Source organism: Condylostylus longicornis, unplaced genomic scaffold, assembly GCF_029603195.1.
Source record: "Condylostylus longicornis isolate FDR11 unplaced genomic scaffold, ASM2960319v2 ptg000004l, whole genome shotgun sequence".
NCBI lineage: Eukaryota > Metazoa > Arthropoda > Insecta > Diptera > Dolichopodidae > Condylostylus > Condylostylus longicornis.
This window is the reverse complement of record NW_026577973.1, coordinates 7,075,972-7,098,653: the sequence shown is the minus strand read 5'-3', so window position 1 is coordinate 7,098,653 and position 22,682 is coordinate 7,075,972. Positions and strand designations below refer to the sequence as shown.

Sequence of the window (22,682 nt, the reverse complement as noted above, 5' to 3'; positions counted from 1 at the left end):
TTATTATTTTTAAAGGAATTACATGCGATATTTAATATTATTTACTTTCTAAATAAATTTCTTTAGCTATTAAATCATATAATTTTAATTAAAATTATACGAATACTTTATGTTAAAACCGTATCTTTTCAAAAAATTAGATTCAATACATGTCATTTTGCTCATTCCGCGACCGTTCGTTCGTTACTGACCATTCCATTGCAGGTTTCCTATCTAACTATCTAAGCTATCTAGTTTTGTTAAGAAATCAATTTAAATCTAAGACTTCTAATTTCGATACATCAGTATGGTTCCCCAATGACTAAAGCCCAATCTGAACTGTTGCCAGGTTGGCTATGAACTCTCTAGACTAAATTGATAATAGTCTTTTCGGTTTCCTAAGATTATATTTTAGCTACATTTTCCTTGTCGTTAGCTAAAAGCAGCATTTCCTTTCCATTTAACATAAAAATTTTGGTAATTTCATGGAAAAATAGCTTCCTGGATGTCCATTGTCTATTGTTACAAAATGCATAACAAAAATATCTCCAGAATCTCCTGATGTGCTTTAAAATAAGTGACGTATTTCGGCTAAAGGTCATTTAATTCCCTAGATTAGTGATAAAACTAAAATAATCCGCGTGGATGTGGAAAAACTACAGTACCGACCCCATTCATGTTCTTGCAACCATTTTTGAACATAAACCCAACCATATTTCTTTATAGAAATCATAACAAAGAGCTGCGCTATACGAAACTTTTGATCTAATACTAGCTTGGAGTTGAAAAATGCGCCTCCTATGAATTTTGCACTGTCAACAAAATATTATATTTGTGTGCGCGAAGGAGTTAAAACCCAAAAATTAAAAATTTTCAGACTTTGTTTGAGTAAAATTGTAACATCGTAATGTTTTTCAATGTAAATAAATTTCTGAGCTAACAACAATAACAAAATTCATTCTGGATCACTAATCGTAATGAAGGTTAAATTTAACAAATTAAAAACTAAATCCAGTTGAATTTTTATTTTTAATATCACTAAAAAAATAATAAAAATGAAATATTTTTTTCAAGAGGTCCTTCATTTTGATCTGATTTCTTAGATAATGTTCTCATGCTTTAGTAGGAATAGATTTTACATTCTTGTTAGTTTAATTTGTTTCTGTACACTTAAAAATATAATAATATTATGGTCCTATCAAAACTTCCGCTTGCATTATGTTGTTTTAATTTAAGAAATATTTGAGGTCTTCATATATTTTTTAGTGATAAATCTCTTAATCTCTTCAAATTACACCATAAATTAAAGTTAAAACCTAAAACGAACATAAAACATATCGAAATTCTAACCTTTCAGTACAATTATAACTTCTATAACTGCTAAAATACATCATTTAACTGATGATTTTCTCTTATATCCTTTTTTTCACCTTTACCTTTTTTGTGTTTTCATATTGAATTTAACTGGAAATTTTTAAGAATTATAGGAATTTATTTTGGAACCTCAATAAAGAGTAAAATAAATATTGCGGTGAAAAGTTATTGCTACCTGATTTTACCTTTCCTGTATAGTTTCTTAAAAACAAACTGACTTACAAAAGAAGGAATAGTTCTGCAATTTAAAATGAAAAAAACTAGTTGTTAGTTTAAGTAGAAAGAAATGTCAAGAAATTATTGTTTTTTTTTTTTTTTTTTTGGGTAAATATGGTTAGAACTATTCACACCCCCGTAATAAATGTTTACTTTCAAATCCTTTTGTTTTATTTTGTGCACCTTAAAAAAAAATGTTCGTTCCTCTTTTAATTTTTATTAATTTTGAGGGTTAAAAGTAAATAAAAATATTATAAACATAAAATGTATATGAGTCGCACATAGAACTGTAGTCGTGGAGGCTAAACAAGATAACGAAGTAATTTTGGATTTAATAAATTACTTAATAGACTGTGTTATTTTTGGTTTATCATGTACAAATTATGCATATATATACATAAGTTCAAAATTTTAAAATCTTAAAATTTTACATTTTTACTGATTGTTAAAGCTTAGATATTTTATTAGGCTTCCTGGTTCTTACAGTTTATTTTTCAAATTCTAAATCACTTAAAATCTTTAAAGTTTCGCATTGGAAAGAAATGAACTAAAATAACAATTGATACTTAAATATCTAATAACAAAGCACACTTAATTGAAGCTTGTTTACTCTTATATTTATAACAGTTTATAAGAACGCAAACTACTTAATAACAGAAAAAGCTTATTTTTACCTATTTTACCTATTTTAAAAGACTTGAAATGCAAAACAACGTAAATTTAATTAACACTCTCCTTATCAAGTAATTTGCGAATTAAATTGCAAGAATTCAACAAATTTGAGAATTAAATCTACTTTTGCTATCACAGCTGTTGCTATCTCAATGTAAGAGAGTATTGAAAATTCATAAAAAATTCTTTAAGAGCTATGAGGAGTAAGTACCACGATATATGTATTGCTAATATATTTTTTTACTTATTAATTTATGTTTGGAGGTTATGATTCAATGAAAAAATTTCGACTTAAATTATAGACCCAAAACCAATGTCCTACTGAATAATGTTGACAAAATAAAATTATAATAGTAACATTTATTATCAATTAAAAACAATTTCAAACGAAATATAAGAAACTATATTTATTTAATATTTTAATAACTCAAACATATTTATTTTTTTAATAAAAGAATTTTTTCTTTAAATAATTATAATAAAATTTATTTTCAAGGCAAACAACATTTTTTATTTTTTCTGACTCACCATCATTTTAGTTCGATAATATTATAAAATACTGGAAAATTTAATTCTGGAATTCATCAAAAGTGAGGCAGAAAGCAAAAAAAAAAAATTTGAAGACGTAAAATGAATACATTTTGAAGTGATCTATGACGATACTTGACATTTTGAGTAGGACTAAGTTTTTGGACTAGGTTCAGAAAAAATTTTTTTTTGTCTACAATCGATGAATGGTGTCATCAATGCAGACATTAATTCTAACCTAAAGTACCTATATATACTGAGTAGAGCAAAAAAAAAATGGTTTTGTTTATACACCTTTATGCCTTATACCTTTATACACCTTCATAATATTTTGTTTATGTAGATATGCATGGATAATCAAAACTTACTAAAAAAAATTATTTCGTGAACCGTTGAGAGGAATTTTTGTATTTTTTATTCAGTTTTTTTTTATTATTTTTATTGAAAAGAAAACACTTAATCACAGACGTAAGAGTACTCAGAGCATTTTTTTTTCAAAATTTATTTAATTTTAATTCTCCTGATATTAAATATAAAGAGTACATACATGAATGTATACCATTTTGTTATTATTTGATTGCATATATAAAATTGTAGAATTATTGTATACTATATATAGTGTGTATCCTATGGTTATTCTTTTTAAGTGCATCAAACATTTTGAGATCGATATTAAACCAAGAGACAATCATTAATTTTAAATCATAAATGTAAGAAACTAAAACACCATCCGAATTGACAAAAATGTATATAGAAATAACTGGCAGAGTTAAAGAATGTAGAAACACAATTAAAAATGTAAGATTTAAAACCATTTTAACGTTTTTAAAATGCAACTACTTTGATAGAAACTTATCTAATATAAATTCAAAGTCATAGCAAATGTTTGACAGCGTTCAGCACTTTGTTTAGCATATGCAGACGATTTTAATTCTTATAATTTCGCGTTTTTGATTTCTTTAATTAAAAAAAAATTTATTTTTGAAGTGTGCATAGATTTTTACAAACCTGATGATGATGATGATGATGGTGATGATGAAATCCAGCCGATTGCCTAAATGCACTATTTGTCATAGCTGTACCATAAGCAGATTGATGATGCGCTGTTGTTGATGCCCTATGATGTGGTGGCGGTTGATGATGACCAAATGGTCCTGCTGCTGATTGTATCATCATATCGAATTCTTCTTCTAATTCATTTGCATCATCAAAATCAAATAAGGGTGATGGTAAAGATTGTTCCGAATTTGGTGTATCTGGTGATTTATCGGTTGATTTTTGAGTTTTTAAATCACCATCAGATGATAAATTACTATTAGCGTCGTCAACAATATCAGAAGTACTTGTTGTCACTAAAGTTTCTTCAACTTTTTCTTCTGATGCTAACAATAAATTCTCAGATGTTTCGTCTTTTAAATCAGTAGTAATAGATGTTGAAACAGACTCTTGAATTCGTTTATTTTCCTATTAAATAAATAAAGAAAAAGAATAATTTTAACGAAAAACAAAATACAAAGTTCGTTGTTTTTTTGAATTTTCTATATTGAAAAAATATTTATATGTTGAACAAGTATTTATATATTATGTTAAACTTGCATATCATACAAAACTACTATAAGGAAAACCTTGTGCAAAATTGATAAATAGTTATTATTTTAAATTGTCATTAATTTTCAATGGTTGGAAAATTGTTTTATAACTTAAAAACATAATTAATTATAATTAATAAATATAAAAAGAATTTCAGTAGAAATATCATAAATACTTCGAAAATGTTGTGATTACATGTGCGCCTTTAATTAAATGAAAATGTACATATGTATGTATATAAAAAATTCATTTTTAATACATTCTAGAAAATTTGTTTGTAATTTATCAATTTTATTAAATTATTACTATTTAAAATTTTTGAAAACTAACTTAATTAGATTGTTCATAATAGCCTCACACTCATTTGGTGGCGCAGTTCTTATTTTCAAAATTTTAGAAAAATTATAAATATTTTAAAAATTTTGAATTTAGCAAAAAATATTAGAATTTCTGAATTTTTCTTTTATGTCAAATCCCAAAATTATTTTTTCTGCTAAAAATTTGAACCATTTATTATGATTATTAAGCAAACAACTTGAATATAAAAATATTTATTTTTAAAATCCAACCTTATTGGTTTTAATTTTGAAACCTGCAGTAAATATTTTGTGATTCGCCAATTAAAAAGTACAAATAGTACTCCTTAATTTGCAAATCACCAAATATTTAATTGAGACATAAATAAGAATTAGTTTTTTGCTACAAATAATTTAATTTCAATATAATATTGAAAATGTTAATTAAATTATTTAATTTTCTTCTATTGTGAACTTGAAATTTAAAAAAGATTGTTCATTTTATGCTTTTGTTGATGAACCACTAAATAAATTAATTTACTTAAATAATTCTATCAAAATGGGTAAGAAACTTTAATAAAATGTTTTTCCGAAATATTTTTAATTTTAATTCTAAATTATCTTACTTCTTGGCTATCAGATGCAAGTTCAGCTAACTGCAAAACGTCTTGAAGAAAATCATCCAATTGTAATGGTAATCGAATATATTCACCTAAAATTAGAAAACAGAAAAAAAAATAAAGTTAATATTTTAGTATTAATAAAGTTAATATTATTGTATAGGGCCGAATAATATTTTCCATTATGTTAACATTTTAACAATCGATTTTGTAAGTATATATCGATTCGATTATTTAAATATAATCAAAATTTTATAAAATTCAACATTTTTCACATCACATTCTTTGTATAAAAAATTCTTAATATTCAAAATTTTATAATTTTTTATATTTTTTTTTATTTTTTGTTCAGGTCCATTATAATTTAACATAATTACACCCATGTGTACCTATATATTTTCATGTCTTAAGATACAAATGTTTCTTTTTCGAATTTTTATGTTTTTCTTTGTTTTTTCGTTTTTATAAAACATAAAAAAGAATTTAATAAGAAGATAAAAATAAAAACAAGATAAAAAATTATGATAAAAAAAATAACATCAAAAATTCTGTAATAACAAACCAATCCCCTGACATTTAAAATAATAATAAAAAGCAAAACAAAAAAAAAGGCCATAATGAAAAGAACACAACTGTCGATTCGACGTCCATTCGATTTTGGTTTTTTTATTAAAAAAATTTTAATTTTTTTCTTTTTCGCTGATCGCTTATTGCTTTTTTTCCATATATTTATTTGTTATTGCGTTGATGTTGTCGTTGAACAGGAAATGCCGCGAAACGAATTATTAAAAAAACAAGAGGAAAAATTAAAAAAAAAAACAGCAATTTACCTATAAGAAAATATTGTTAGGTTAGCCGTACATATGGTAAAATAATAAAAAAAAATTTAATAAAAAAAAATGGCTGACAGCTTGTTCGATTCATTTTTGTACAGGGTTCGGTTCGTTATTGAATTTTTATTTAAAAGAATTCAAAAATTTTATTTTTTTTTCAAAATTAATAATAAAATTTTATTATAAAAATAAAGTTATTTTGTAAGGGTCAAAAAATTTTAATTATACGGTCTCTGATCAAATATTGATTGGCGGCAGATTTTTGTTTCTTTTTTTTTTTCTTAAAAAAAATTTTTTTAATTTTCTAAAGCAGTTGAAATATTATAGAAGTATAAGAAGTAGAATAACACAAAGAAACATTCTAAATACATTTTGGGAGTGTAGGTTGTAACGTTGCTGCTTAAAAAGTAATCAAAATGAAAAAAAATTTAATAAAGAATTGTAATAACATCATAAGAACTATTAAAAGTTAAAAAAAAAAGCGAAATTCAAGTAATTGCAACAAAAAATAAAAATGTCCGAATATATTTTGCAGATCAATCAGCGAGATTATTGATAAGGATCAACAATTTTGGTTTTTAGAATTTACTTAAAAATTTTAATAATAATTCATTAAATACAGCCTTTTGCATATGGCCTTAGTATAAACTGTTATACTATTTTTAAGTCATCAAATTATAAGGTTCTGTGGTATTACTAATTACCAACACTTTAATTTTTTTATTATTGATTCTTATACGAATAACTAATGGAAATTTCTTCACACAACTGCAGAACAGATGGATGACGTAATCAAAGAAACGAGTCAAGGTAGAAAAATTTATTAAAAAATTTCCTCGAATTGGACACGAACCAGCAACCAACCGCTTTCTGGGCGGACACTCTTTGAGTTCTGTCATTAAATGTAAAGCGGGTATGTTATAAAAGGTTAATTACGCTCATTAACTTTAACCCATATTGAAACCAAACTCTTTTGAAATGTTGTGATGAATAAATATTTATAAAAAATGAATAAATGTTTTGAAAATAAAATTATTTGAAAATTGATTATATTTAAGGAAAAATTCGCTCCGAAACACCAATTGTATTTTGCGTATGTTGTGTGAATTCTTTTAACACATTGTTTTTTAGCGTTACAACTCCAATATGTCAAAATTCATATCCGCAAAAACTATAAAGATTTGCTTTATTCTTAAATTGCAAAAAAGTTTCGATGTACATATATTAAAAATTTTTATTTTCCAGCGATATTGCGTATCTTTTAATACAAATTTCTAGAAATAATCTATACGACAAAAAGTAATTAATTCACTTTTCTTCAATCAAAAAATTAACTTTAAGTTCTTTTGAACCGAAATTATGTAATATATTTTTAAATTTTTAATTAATGTTACTTAAAAACTGATTACGTAATTATAAAATTACGAAATTTTATACATATATAATAATTTTTAATTAAATACTGAATTATGATAAATTAAATTTTAATATTTTATATGACTAGAATATTTTGGTTTTAAAAAGAATTTTTTTTTCTCAAGGCAAAATGTTGTGCAATTGTCCTACTTATGTAAAAAGAACAAAATATATTGTGTTTGCTATAGCAAAAATCAATACTGCCAAGGTATTCGAAATACAAATATAATATAAAATTTATTCAAACTCAATTAACTCATTTTGTATTATGGTCAAGTGTAAATAATAGAATTAGTAGTTTCTCAAATAAATTATTATAAATTGTTTAAAAATTTGAAGGTATGGCTGGTTATTCGATATTTCTAAGGTCAAAAGTGCTAAAAATCAGTATACATTTCAAAAATTTAATTTAAAGGTTTAAAGATCTTAGTTTAGGGCATTTAAAATGGTCAACAGTTTATGAGATTAAAAAATTTTAAGTAAATTTCACAAAATCTCTATTTACCCAACAGTTTCTTTTTCATACTTTCATTTTATAAAAAAAATTTTGAAGTTTCACAGAATATTTTTGAAAGCAGACTTGAAATCAGGGTTACAAACACTTTACTATGAAAAATCTTCAATATTTTTTATTTCTTTATTTTTTAAATTTTCTTTATGTGATTAAATGGCTATTAATGAATCAACCAGTGGTACGTTTTCAGTGTTTTCATCTAATATAACGTCGATGTGTTTTCATCATTTATTAGACTAACCTGTACGCAATGTAATTATAAGCGCTTGATGGTATCATAACAAAAAATTTATAAACAAAATTAATTTATTTTTTAACTTTAGTTGCAGAGAACTTAATAATCAACAAACTTGTTGAACCCAAATTAACAAAGTGAATTGTTTCAAATGTAATTTTACTTAACAAGAATTAATTTAATCCCAAAATATTATGTTAATTAATTTTTAAAATTATACTTAAATAAACAAAATTTTCTTTTATTAAATCAATAATATTAATTTTATTTAGAACCCTTATCCCCCGTCCTCCATATATTTGTAATAATCTTTAAACCATCTATACTAATTTAGAATATTTTTGTTAGCATATTTCTTTAAATACATAAATTGAAAGAATTTCCTATTAACCTTTCAATTATATTATATTTGTTTGGTTATATTCACCCAACCAATTCAGATAATGTCAAAAGAAATTTCCTAAAAGCTACCTACCAATTATAATTTCTATTGACATTTTCTTTTGTCAATATTTTTATAAGTTTTTCAAGGAAAACTAAATAAATGGAAGGAAAAAATAAATAGTTATTGAGTCTCAAAATTGTGTGGAACGTTTCTCTTCTTAAATCATATGCAAACATTCTTTAATCCCATATGAGTCTTATAACAAAATAAACTATACCAAAAATATGGATGAATCAAATGAATATTTAAATAACCTCCTATTAAAAAATAACCTTCTTTTTTCTTATATTCTAAATGGCAACACTCTTAGTCTTGCTCTTTATTTAATGCTTATTGCTCATAAGAATAGAATTTGAAATGAATATAAAATTTTAAATAAGATATTTTGTACGCGATAAACAAACTATATACTTTTGTTTTCATAAGCTAGCCTAGAATACAAGTTATAAAGGCATACTGTGGGTATTTATGTACATGAATAGTTTTTGTTTTTTCATTTAATATCTTATGTTGTTAATGTCCAGAATAAAGAAAATATTAATAGTTTTTATATTTATATTTGAACTTAACTCAATTGAACTCAATTGCTTTATAATGTTAGTTTACTATTTCCATTCTGTCCATATGTCAACGAATATTAAAAAAAGAAACAAAAAAATTTTTTACGAAGACAACGAATAAAATTGGTTCTCTTTGTTTTCTCTTCCTATGTACAACATTTGTTGGCTTTTATGTATATGCAATTTACCTGTAATTTTTAGGGTAAATAAATTTTCAAATGACAATAAAGGTTATATGAAAAAAAAATTAAATTTCGAACACAGGGAAACTGTTTATTTTAATTTTTGTTTACACAATTTCTTATTAAAGTAAATAAAAATTTATTTGATAATTTCAATGATTACAAGTATAATAGAATTTTGTAATGTTTTTTAAGTGTTTCTTTTTTATTATGAAATTGAAATGTAGGTGACATTTGATTAGAAATTGTAAAAAAAGAATTTATAAATATTTATAATTTTTATTATTTCAAATGTTGTAGAATTATTTCTAATTCTTATACAATAAAGTTAAAAAAACATAAAAAACAAATTAAAAAATGGCAAAATATACGCTACGCAAAGAATCGTGCGTAAGTAGACAGCCTAATAATGGTAATATTGGTAATGGTAATTAAAATTGCTCAAAATTTTTTTTTTAATGTCATAATAGTTACCAATTTATTTTTGTTTTAGAAAATTCAAGAAACTGATCAAAGTTCTAAAGGTCATGTCTTAAATACTTCCATTTGGAACTAAATTGGTTGCTTTCTCATTAATGTTTAAAATAATATATATGTATACATATTTGATCATCTCAACTCTGTAATAGCCGCACAAACTTATTACAGCTACAATAATATATTTGCTTGTGCGACATTTCAATATTATAGCTTCAATAATTTCTGAGATATAGCCAAGTAACTTTGAAATTGTATGACAGCTACCAAAACTACTTCTTCGATCATACAAATTTAAATAGGTCCCGAACCTCTAATATTATAAATCATTTGTGAAAATTTTATGAGCTTAACTCAATTAATAATTTTTGAGTAATCGTCGTTAATTTATAAATTTTTCTAAATAGTAGGGCTAGAATTACTTATTAGGACCTAAAAGAAAAAAATCTTCATATAAAACTTTTTATTATTTCATCTTAGCTCTTGAATTTCAAAATCAATAACCATTTTCTTCTATAATAAAATTTCCACTTGTTAAAGACTTGTTAAAGGCACTTATTAAAATATTTAACAATTAAACTGATTGGTAAAAACCAAACCCACAATTAATTTAGCAAATTATATTTTTAATTTAACTTTAAAAAATTTAAAATATTTTTGTCTTATTTAAAAGTATGTATAATAATAAGTGCTCAACTCCATTTTCTAAATAAGATATTGTTATAAGTGAAAAAAAAACTGCACAATAATAACACACCCACAAAAATTTACAAGAAATGAAAACCAAAGAAAACAAATATTATATAAAAAATTTAAAATACCAATTCCAACCCAAAATCAAGTCAATCAAACTTCATTTTTAAATAAAAAGCAAAGTTATAAAATTTTAAAATGTTTTTAAGAAGTAAAAATAAATTGTGTGCCAACACTCCTCTTTTTTTTTTAAATATCCTGTTCTTTTCCGACTGACTATTATTTTATTGAAATTTCAAAATAACTCTCAAATCTATTTCTAAAATTGAGAGAATTTAAAAAAAAAAAAAAAAATGCATGAAAAACATTTTTTTTTTGTTTGCAACTTTTCATGTAGGCTACAAAATTTGTTTTTTTAAAATTTTATGAAGATTATATTAAAATTATTTAATTTTTAAGGAATTTTTAAGGTAATTTCCAAAAATACATCTATACAGTGGCCATTATAAATATGGTGTTTCTCTGGTGTAACATAAAAAATATGAGGTAATTATCTCTGAAATATTGTATTGAATACCTAATTAAATACTAATATAGTATAACCAAGTTACTAAATTAGTAATAAGAGAACAGATAATCTGGTTGTGTGTGTTATTATAAGATTTTGCTCTTATATTCATTCTGTTGAATATTTATGTACTATATCTCTAGTATATCTCTCTGACTTATAAAACTTACTTGTTCTCTAATTCAATAAAAAAATGCAGATATATAAAAATATTCATTGAAATTAAATTTAAAAGGTCATAATTTCAGTATGTATCTGACCATTGGTGCAGTGGTTATGGCACCGGCCCTTTATCCGAAGGGTCTCGGGTTCAAACCCCGGTCAGGTCACTATAAAAATTATATTCAATATTATATAACTTAATATGCAATACTAATAAATATTATACAAGTAATTTTCAAATATTCATAATATTCGATACTAAAGACTAAGAAAAATAAACAGTAAATATTAATAACCTCAAATAATTAATATAAATAAAACTACGGCAGGCTAGTCACCTACCTAGCTAACTCTTTATGACTATAGAAACTAGGGCATGATAGATATCATGCACTAGCCCTATACTCCTCCTGGGAGTGAAGAAGGAAAAAAAAAAAAAAAAAAAAAAAAATTTCAGTATGTTAAATTATAATAATAAAATCGCATACAATATTCTATACAATATAATTTTAAACATAATAGAAAATATTTAAAAATATTAAATTAATAAAGAATTATATTGGGAGTTATTGAATGAGAATTTGATTTAAAAAATCATTATTTATTGTCATAATTTACAACACCTCATATACAAACATAACCTACATTTATATTTTATTCTAAAAAAACGTTCTAGCTAACCCGTTTAAAAGTATTAAGCGTATATAACATCTATATTTATATAAATTGCATTTCAATGCAACTTTGGGAACAACTATATATTTTAATATTATAAAAGTATTACTAAGTAAATATAGAAGAATTAATGGTAAAAAATTATTATCATTATTTTTACTATTATTAGCAATTGGAATATTTGCTACCGTCACAATAACTTCTATATCACAATTATTTTTACTTTTATTATTTTTAGTATTTGGTTATTTGCACATGACATAAGCATATTTTAAAAAATCTAGGTCTTTGATTTTTTATTTTGTTTCTTTAATGTAATATGTGTCGGAACACATATGGTTGCGTCGTATAAACGAACAAATTATATTTGTATATATATATATGTGTGTGTAGGAATCTAAAATATTAAATGTCTAGAAAATTATTGGAAATTACATAAATGTTGTGGATAAAGTCGCGGCAATTGAAACTGTTGATGATGACTGCTGCAAATCATCATAGAAAAATAAAAACAAAAATGAAAAATAATAAAAAACTAGTATAATAATAAGACGACAGCATAAACTCGATTATTGAGAGTCATAGTTGTATTTTACTGTTGTTGTTGTTTTGTAGTTTTATATTGTACTGAGGTGTTGTGTGTATGAGTGTATTAAAAAGATATTTTGTTGTGTCATGATTTTTTTTGACGTTTTTATTTTTTTTTTTAGTTTTTAATTTTTTATTTAATTTTGAAATTCTTATATTTAAGAATTTTTCAGGTCTTTTTATTTTTTCATTTTTTTTTCTAACAATTTTTTTTATGTGTAATAGTTATTTTTTCTGAGTGGATTTTACATAATATTTTTTTTTTTATTTTACCTATTTTGGTTTGTAATAAATTTATATAAATTTTAATATTTTTTGCTACTTCTTTGTGTTTTAAAATATAATTTTAATATTAAAAAAGAATACGAAAAATAAACAATAATTTCAAAAACAAATTTAATGTTTTTGTTCTCCGTTCCATGCAAAATTGAGAGTATTAGCACATATTGTAAAATTGTAAAATTGTTCTTTTTAAAATTAGCTTTGTATAATAAGAGTAATTTGAGATAAATTTGTTAATAATCTAATTTTTTTTATAATGTTAATTTTCAAGTTAATTAACATAATTATTTAATATGATAAAACGCCAAAATTATATTAAATTTGAGAGGTTAAACAGATTGTATTTTACTAAGTAATCTGGGAAATTTTTATGTTAAACAAAAAATTTTATTTTCAATTCAAAACAACGTCAGATAATTTAAGTTTTTGTCTGTAATTAAGTAGTATAATAATATTTCTTTTTTAAAAAACAAGCGTAACTTAAAATATTAGAGTTAAGGATGACTTGAAATATTTAAATATGTACGTGCATTTTTTCGATTCTGGGATGAATATCAAAAATTTTATGAATTGCATATGACACTGATTCAGCAAAATTTTAAATTTCCTGCTTCTAGTTTGAAATTTCAACAAAAAAAAACAACTGTTGCAATAATTAATTGATTTGAAAGATATTTTATTTGACTATTATTTTATGTTAAAATAAGTAATAAAAATTTGCTAAGTTCTTTTAAATTATACGATTTTTTGAGAAGTTTTTAAAGCAAGGCTATAGTTTATTTTTTAATTAAATTGAAGATTGGAAAAATTTTAATCAAACAAATTACAAAAGATTTAAGAGAGAAACTTGTAATTTTATTAAATCTTCTAATAATAAAATTAAAATCTTTATAATTCTTAAAGGGATTACTTGTCCTGCAAGTATTGAAGTAGTAAATCAAAAATGTTTAAGATTTTTATGTTTTAATTACAAAATAAGTTTTACAAAAAATTTGTATTGAAAAAGAAGAGGCAGAAATATGTTTATAACTGTTCAAATTGAAAGATTTTTGCATATGAGTTTTTCGACAAGGCAATTTGGAATTTCAGCACCAAAAATAATTAATTGAAAATGGTTATTCAATGAATGAGTTGCGGGGCATTTTAGCCAAAGATTAGGTTTTTGTTTATAAAACTGCAAGCGATTTAGAAAAAGACCTTCTTAAATTTTATGTTAAATGATGTAAAAGCTAGTATCTAACTGAATTTAATATTTATTATGAAGAAAAATAAAAATGTTTGAGTCTTTGAAACAAAATTTTTTCTGATTTCTTCTTAAAAAGATGTTTTTTTAATATTTTAAAAATGAATTCTAAAATTATTCAAGAAGCATGCGCATTCGAATAAAATATAAAATGAATGCCGTTCCTGAAAATATTGTAAAAGAACTATAAGACAAAAAATATGACAAATTATCAAATCATTATTAGGCAAAAATAACAAACAAGAAAAAAAAAGACAAAGAATCCACCTTTTTGGGTTTCTCTTATCCTTAAATATATGAAAAGCAGATGTAAGAAATTTATTTTAAAGTGTTTCAGGAGAAAAATTATAAAATATAAAAATGAAAACCTGTCAAAAAATATGATTATTTTTTTTTTTTTATAAATAATGATCTTTCAATTCTTATACACATAAAAAAATTTTACGCTCTTCTAAAGTGGCCTTGTTTTACTTATAAAGCACAGGACATTGGTTATTTTTAAATCTATAATTTTAGTTTTATATGTCGCCTTCGATTTTTTTAAGTCTCCTATACTGGCTGTTGATCACAAAAACGATAAAATTATTTTCATAACTTCGTTCATTTGTATTCATACAAAAATATAAAACTTTTGTAATAAGGATTTGAAAGGATTTACCTGTGATTTCAATAAATGATTTCCAATTTAACATTCATACATATTATATGTATATGTATATATTGAATTTTTATAGAATTATAGAAAAAATTTCTTTAAAATATAGGGTTTAACAGGAATACGTTTATATTATGCTATATTAGGCTTTGTTTAATGGATTGTGTATGCATTTTTGAAAATATTAAAATACCGAATCGGCATTTTTGTTTCCCATTTTTCGTTTATCATTTGGGAATTGAGACATCTAAATAAGTATAAAAATATTCTCCCTTCACTATTGATGGTATTGAATAACAGCCGAAATTGAAAAGAAAGATAGGCCATTGACAATTTAGTTTTATTGTCTAAAATTCCAAAATCTTATATCCTAATTTTGAATTTTTTTTTTATATATATACTGTATATTATGTATTTAATATATATGCATTATATTATTTACACTATGATTTTTATTAGCTTGATCATTTCCACATTTCATAATTCTAGAATATTATTAAGAATACAAATTGTAAAATAATTTTACAGGAGCGTATTTGTATAAAAGCCCAAGAGAATTGGTATTTCTATTATTTATTGTTTGAAAATTTTTTTAGTTAAAATATGCTTAGTTTGTTTTTTGAATTATTAAATATAAAAAAAAAAGGTTTAAATTTAAAATAAGTATTTTATTTTATATTTGCATTTGAACAAAAAAGAAATTTAGAAAATATTTTGATCAGAGTTTTGATTGATTGCGATTTTCTGTAATAGAATTGAGGTTTCGTTTAGTTCAAGTCCCAGAAGAAAATTTTTAATTTTAAAAATTGTATGCGAAACAATTTCAATATTATGAAAACAAAAACTGTTTTGACGAGGAATTCATAACGTTTTTCTAATGATTTTGACTTAAAAGTAAATTTCACGGATTTAATGTAAAAAGACCATTTTATTATAATTGAATGATATTAGATATTTTACATATAGTTAAAAAATATTTAAAAAATCACATGAAGTCGTAAAAACTTAAAAAAAAACTTTAACTCTTAATTATCAACAATTTTCAAGTTGCTAATGTTTTTTTAATTAAAAATAAAATTAGGTCCTAAACTTTTGAAATTCAATTCAAATGCCTGGCATACCAATGAGTTATGTAAATGTAGAATTCCAGCGGTCTTTGTTTTATTGATAAGATATTGCCGCCGGTCTTAATATTTCGAAGGAGGCCGACATTTAAATTATTTCGAAAGTATTCATGAACGCAAACTTTATTTATAATTTTCAAATAAGGTCCTTATTCAATTAATCTTGAAATATATTTATATGTGAGCAATTCAAAACTAGTATTTAAGTAAATAAATTGAAAATGTAAATTAAAATATGTTATATTTAATTAAGAATGAGTTTAAAAATTTGAAATGAGTTCAGAATGTTAGGAAATTAAACTTATTCTGCCTTGATTGCTCTAATTAGGCTATAATGTTTAAACGTATTTGAAAATTTTATATAATTAATTTTTCTTATTCAAATTATTTCTTATTCATTTTTAATATAAATTCATAAATTGAAATAATTAAAAAAAAAATTGATACCAAGCCCAACCAATACTATTAAAAGTTATAAGAGAATTGAAATATCGTCCCAGGTGAGTGAGGAACTCACAAATCTGAAAAACAAGCTAAACCAATTTAATATTATATGTAGTGACAAAATATGTATAGAAAAACTCTCCATTTCGATATCACATACGTCGCATATGTCCGAAATTAAACCAGATATTTCATTGATTTTGAGATTTCGTAAAAAAGGCATGTATCTCAAATGCTTATATAACAGTTTAAAAAAACGCTATATAATTTAGCAGATTTGTAGGTTTGATTAATAATATGTAAATAAATTTTGTGTACATAACATATTGTTAGTGTACATAAAATGTCATACTTTTGGATACATTTAACAGAGGAGAAGATGTACGAGTAGATTATCGTATTATTGTAGACTTTAAAATTTTAAAACAAATCTATAATTTTTATAATTAGATCCTTTCTTTAACATCAAAAAAAGCTTCCAATTATAAGCGTGAGTTAATTGATTGAGTTTAATTTAAAATTATTGTATTTAATTGAAAATCATAAAATTTCAACTTTTATTGAGCAATTTTCAAATTTTGAAAAACTTACCTTTCTTAATTCAAAATTTGATTAAATATCCAAAAAAATTTGTTTCCAATTTTTAATTATTTTTTAATATTTTAATTTTTTTAAATTTTCACTTCAACAATTTTAAAAGCTTACAATTTCAATAAGTTTAATATAATATTTTATTTTTTAAATATTTTAATTTAATAAAATTAATTTTTCAAAATTCCAATATAATTTTTTCTTATATAATGTGCATACGACACATAAAAACAAACACTAGTTTTATAAATATTTTTTTTTGTAAGATTTTTATTCAATTTAAAATTTTTATTTGAAAATTATTTTAATTAATTTAACACTAACAAATCGTTTTAATTTTTTAAATAAAATAATTAATTTTTATTTAAACAAATTTATTTTTTTTAAATGCTTTGTTTGAAAGATCTCAATAAAGAATTTTTTTCTCTTAAGGATTTTTTTTCTTTATTTTTCCACCCACGAATATTTTCCGCTAACACTAAACCTGGCGTAATCAGCATAAAAACTCGTCTTGATAGAGTTAAATTTCATTTTAAGTGGTAATCAACTTGGAAATAATCATGAAAAAAGCAAAAACGAAACGAAATAAAAAAATTCAAGAAGAAGAAGAATATTAAAAAAACGTATATACTGTAAAATAAAAAGAGGTTGGAACAAACACGACTAAATATTCACCAACACTAACAAAATTACACTACTCCATTCCTATATTTACTACCATTTTTCTTTTTTTTATACACTTTACACTATTTCTAATTTTCTACTGCAGAATAATATTAATTTATGGTATGTATTCATTTGATCGAGTTTATGTGTGTATAAGCTCGTATATGAACACACATATGAATATAACATAATATATTCCGACAGCATTTATAAAAATCTATAGGCGGAGTTTAAATATTAATGTTAACGTGTTAGTGTATTCTATAAGAATTTATAAGTCGCAGTCAAAGTACTATTTATATATGAAATGTGTGCATGTTTGAGATCTATGTTAGTATGGGATATTTGTATTAAAATAATTTTTGTTTCTTATCTATGATAAAAATGCCGCAGAAGGAATTTTCATGAAAATTAAGGATTAGGGCATAAGGTATGAAATATAATTAACTATTATATTAATTTTTAATTATTCCAATATATACACGTATACATTTTGTTTTTGCTCTAATATTAAAATTCTTATAAGAATTTTAATCAAAGATTTTTTAATTAAAAGAAGAAAAAATAGTTTCATTTCATTTTGAATGTTGCCATCTTATGTTGTATATATTTACATGTATGTATGTAAGACTGACTTAAATTAATGTTTAATGAAAATATTTGTAATATAATTTACATACAATACAATGTACATACACAAGCCCTTATACAATTAGGTTGTATTTCGCATAAGCGAAACAAAACAGAAAATTTAATTACATTTCTAGTATTTAAGAGAACTGTGGTCTGATTAATAAATTAGTGTCGATTGGTATATAACCTGTAAAGTATAGAATCTGTAGAAACGTAAATGAGCAGACTTTTGAGAAGAGTTGCATAAGAATTTGGGAAGAGTTCCAATAAAATTATTTACAGCTCTAAATATGTCAACTTCAAAAAAAAATATCTATTTAGAATGAATTGAAATTCTTAAAAGCAGAAAATATCATTAAGTCATGAGCAATAAGTAAAATATTTTTTTTTTTATTTTTGCTATGTCAACATGTTACGAGCAATTCAAAAATTTTTTACAGCTGATTAAAATACCGCATGAAATTTACATTTCATTAAATTAAAATTATATTCATCACATACACTTAAGTCTAGTAATATTATAATTACAGTTTAAATTTTTTATCTATAGCCATATTCTAAATTATGTGTACTATATATCTACACTGTGAAAAAAAATGCAATATTTGTTTTAAACTATTGGTTTAAACCCTATAACTTTTGGTTTTACATAAAGTTTTCAAACTAATTTGGTCTAAATAATAAACTAAAAATTTTTAAATTCTACAATTTCAAACCTTCAAAGTTAAATATTGAAAGTTGCTAGACTTCAAAAATTATTTACTAATTTATTGATTCAAAGTTTTGTTGCAAATTAAAACTTTTATGTTTAAAATTTAAATTTCGTTCGTTTAAAAGATTTCCAGTGTAAACTATAGAAGTTTGCTTTCAAAACTTTACAGCTTTAGATATTTAGAATTTAAGATTCAAATCTTACAGTTTATAATCTCATTCTCATTCAAAAAGTGTCAGGTTCAAGTTTCTACCTCGATTATTGTAGCAAGAGACATATGTAGTAATTAAGATTATTCATTATAAAAATTATGGTAATATTGATGTTTATGTTTTCAGATGCTTTCATAACAAATCTAATATCAATCTAATACAGGTCATCATAAAATTTTTTATTAACATTATCTCTGTGTTAACACAGCTTGCTATACTAAATAATATTGTAAATTTTTTGGTCTTTTATATTGGTTTAACTCTTTATGGTTTAATTTCTAAATCACGACGTTTTAAACTGAAACTTTGAAATTTACAACTTAATCTGTGAAGTTTAAACTTGGTAAATTTTAAGATGTAAATTTTTCTAGTTTAAAAAATTCTCATACACTAATTTCTTTAAGCTTTTTTTGATTTAAATTTTTAACTTTTTGTTTTAGAAAATTGTAGAAATTTTTTGGTTGAAATTTAACTTGAATTTTTTGTAGTGTACATAGTTTGAGTTAAAATTATTAAAGAATTTTTATAATAACTTTGTTATACGAAATTTATCTATATCTATATTTAATTTGTTTATTAATACTTGTATATTAAACAGTTATATGTGTATGTATAGATTTTAAATATTCTAAGAATTTTAATACACAGTCACCATTTAATTTATTTACATATAATGCCGCCATTATTATAATATTTTTTACAGCTCATCGGTTATGTATTGAATTAATGTAAGTATATACATATATAGAATCTTGTATAATATTATTATGTAGGTATGTATATACATTTTGTTACAATGCTATAGCGTAAAATGATCGATACCATTAAACGATGAAATGAACACGAGAAGAAAATTAATAAAATGTCTAAAATAAATGAAAAGTAATAAATTTTATCAAACCAATATTGAACGTGCATATAAATTATAAACATATATTACAATATATAGGAGTGTATGTGTATGTACAAACAAAATTACATATACTTTTTTATATAATGTAATCTATAAATGCTATAGATTACAGAAAGATAAATTAATATAGATTTAATTTTTGAGATATTTTTATGCTTCATTGTTACAATGCATATGTATATTATTTGTGAATGTGTTTATTGTATAAAGAATAAAAGAAAACTTAATATGAAATGTTATGTGGGTTTGTTTGCATGAATATTTAACGAGATTATTGATATTTCAAAATTCTTTAGAAATTCACATTCTCTATTTATATTATAATTTTGAACTTAGTATAAGAGTTTTGTAATTTTAAAGTAAAAGTGAAAATCTAAGTATATATAGGGAATTAGAATATTCATGTCAGTAAGTATGTTACTTGCTTAATATGTAGAATACGAAAAAATAACAGCATGCCTTATATTTGAAGCATTTTTAGGAAAAAATTATGAAACGTCTTATAAAATTCGAAAAAATTTAACCAAATTATAATATTTTTTCATGTTTCTTCTTTCCAAGTATTTTTAGTCTAAGATTCATCATCGAATTACTATAGATTTACATAGTGATAATTATCGCAACAAAATCGATTTTATAATTACAAAGACCCAATTCATAAAAATGATTCGTGTCTATAATAAACTTAGGAAACTTTTACAATAAACATTACGAAAACATAGTGATTCTAATTTGATAATCACAAAAAGCCTCATTATTTTAAAAAATAAGTCTAAAAATCTCTTAAGATTTCAAAATTTCATTATAATTAATTCCCATTTGAGTAGGTATGAGCAATAATTTTTATAGTACAACATCTACATATATCTATTTAAAATTAGATCTATACACAAGCAACATTAATTAACTTTGAAAGGTAATTAAAATAATTTCAACGTCTAATTAAAAAAAATTCATTAAATTAATTAAAATATCAACTTTAAGGTTATACTTGGTTACTTGTAAAATTTATCTTTCATATTTTATTTACTAATTAATTTCATATTTTGTTTTTGTAGTATCTTCAAAAATTCTTTAAAATAACAAGTACCTAAAAAGTAAGTATAACAAACTTATAATTAATAGAATTGAAATAAAAAAAAAATCATTCAAATTTTTGAGAAAAAAAAAAATAAATTTAAAAATTTATTCAGTGTTATGATTTTAGAAATATTTTTCCAAGAAAAAATTCAAATTTATCTCAGTAAATATGTAAATTTTTTAGTGTGATTGTTTAATACCTTTTAATACTGTAAAGTAACATTATAGCGTACAGTGTAAATATTTTGATTGAAAAGCAACGTTAACAAAAATAAACTTAATGGGAATTTAAAAACAAACAGTCCAGCTATTTTTTATATTAATAAGAATCAAATATAAAAAGTCTAATTTTTATTCTATCTAAATTTTGTTATTATTCATACAAAGAATTCAATTTCAATTTCAATTCTATATAAAGAAGATTGCGCAGATTAGAATGAAACTTTATTGGTAGGGCTACAGTTTAGATATCAAATATTATTTATGAATTTTGTTTGAATGGCATTGTATTTTTTTAATTTAAAAAAAATACGGGGACGATTACACTGCAAATTTTTATTTATTTTTAGTTAAATTGAAATACGCAACAGCATTCGATAAAAACGTATCAAACCGATAGAATTTAATTAATTTTCTGTCATCTTTGCAAAGTTAAAAAATTTATGAAATAAACCTTAGCATCATCGTATAATGACTTTAATAACAATGCGCAGTTGTAAGTGTTCGAATTAAATTTGAATAACATGTTTGCCTAATACACCAGACATACATATGAAATTCAAATAATTGATTTTCAGCCTCAACATTGGGTAGAATCCTTTCTAAATATGGCATATTTTTACTTACAAAGTAATTGCTACAAGTTTTACATTCAAATCGTAAGTTGGATTTTAAATACCCGGCAATCAACATGACGTTATAAATTAAGTATAATTATTCAATTTCCCTTTATTATTATTTTCGTTGTTCCTAAACTAGATTTTATAACATTATAATATATTTATGTAGATGAAGGTTTGTGTGAAGTGAGCAAATTATGCGAGTTTATTATGAAAAGAAAATTATTCAATTTATTTTTATTTTTCTTTTATTTTTAGTTTGTACATTTTTCGTAATCGTTTCTCGTATCGTGTCGCTTTACCCATATTCATAATTTATTCTATTTTTTTATATTTTGCTTTTTTTTTTAACTATTATTGTTATTATCATTACTTTTGAGTATCATTAGTCGCCATTGTTAAATTATACTTTCTAGTGTTAAAAAAAATATTTTCACGACTTTAATATTTGTGTTTTTTTTTTTTGTTATTTATTTTAGTTTTTTTTAATTCTTTATGAACCTGCCGCCATTTTATACAAAAAAATAAAAAGACACTGGGGTATGGTTTGCTTTTTTTATTTTTATTAATTTTATTATGTTTTTTCTTATTTTTGTTTTCTGCTTTATTGTTTCAATTGTGTTCAGTTGCATGATTGTGTGTGGAATATTTTTATAACTATTTAT

At 22.9% G+C, this 22,682-nt stretch overlaps 1 protein-coding gene across 1 annotated transcript in view; it reads right to left on the bottom strand.

The window, feature by feature from the left end:
* Positions 1-22,682, bottom strand: part of LOC129612718 (segmentation protein cap'n'collar) — a 110,710-nt gene that overhangs the window by 19,758 nt on the left and 68,270 nt on the right. The window contains exons 4-5 of the mRNA XM_055526476.1: positions 5,282-5,367; positions 3,778-4,233 (exon numbers count right to left, since the gene is read on the bottom strand). Coding sequence (XP_055382451.1) covers positions 3,778-4,233; positions 5,282-5,367 — 542 coding nt within the window. The remainder of the gene's footprint in view (positions 1-3,777; positions 4,234-5,281; positions 5,368-22,682) is intronic.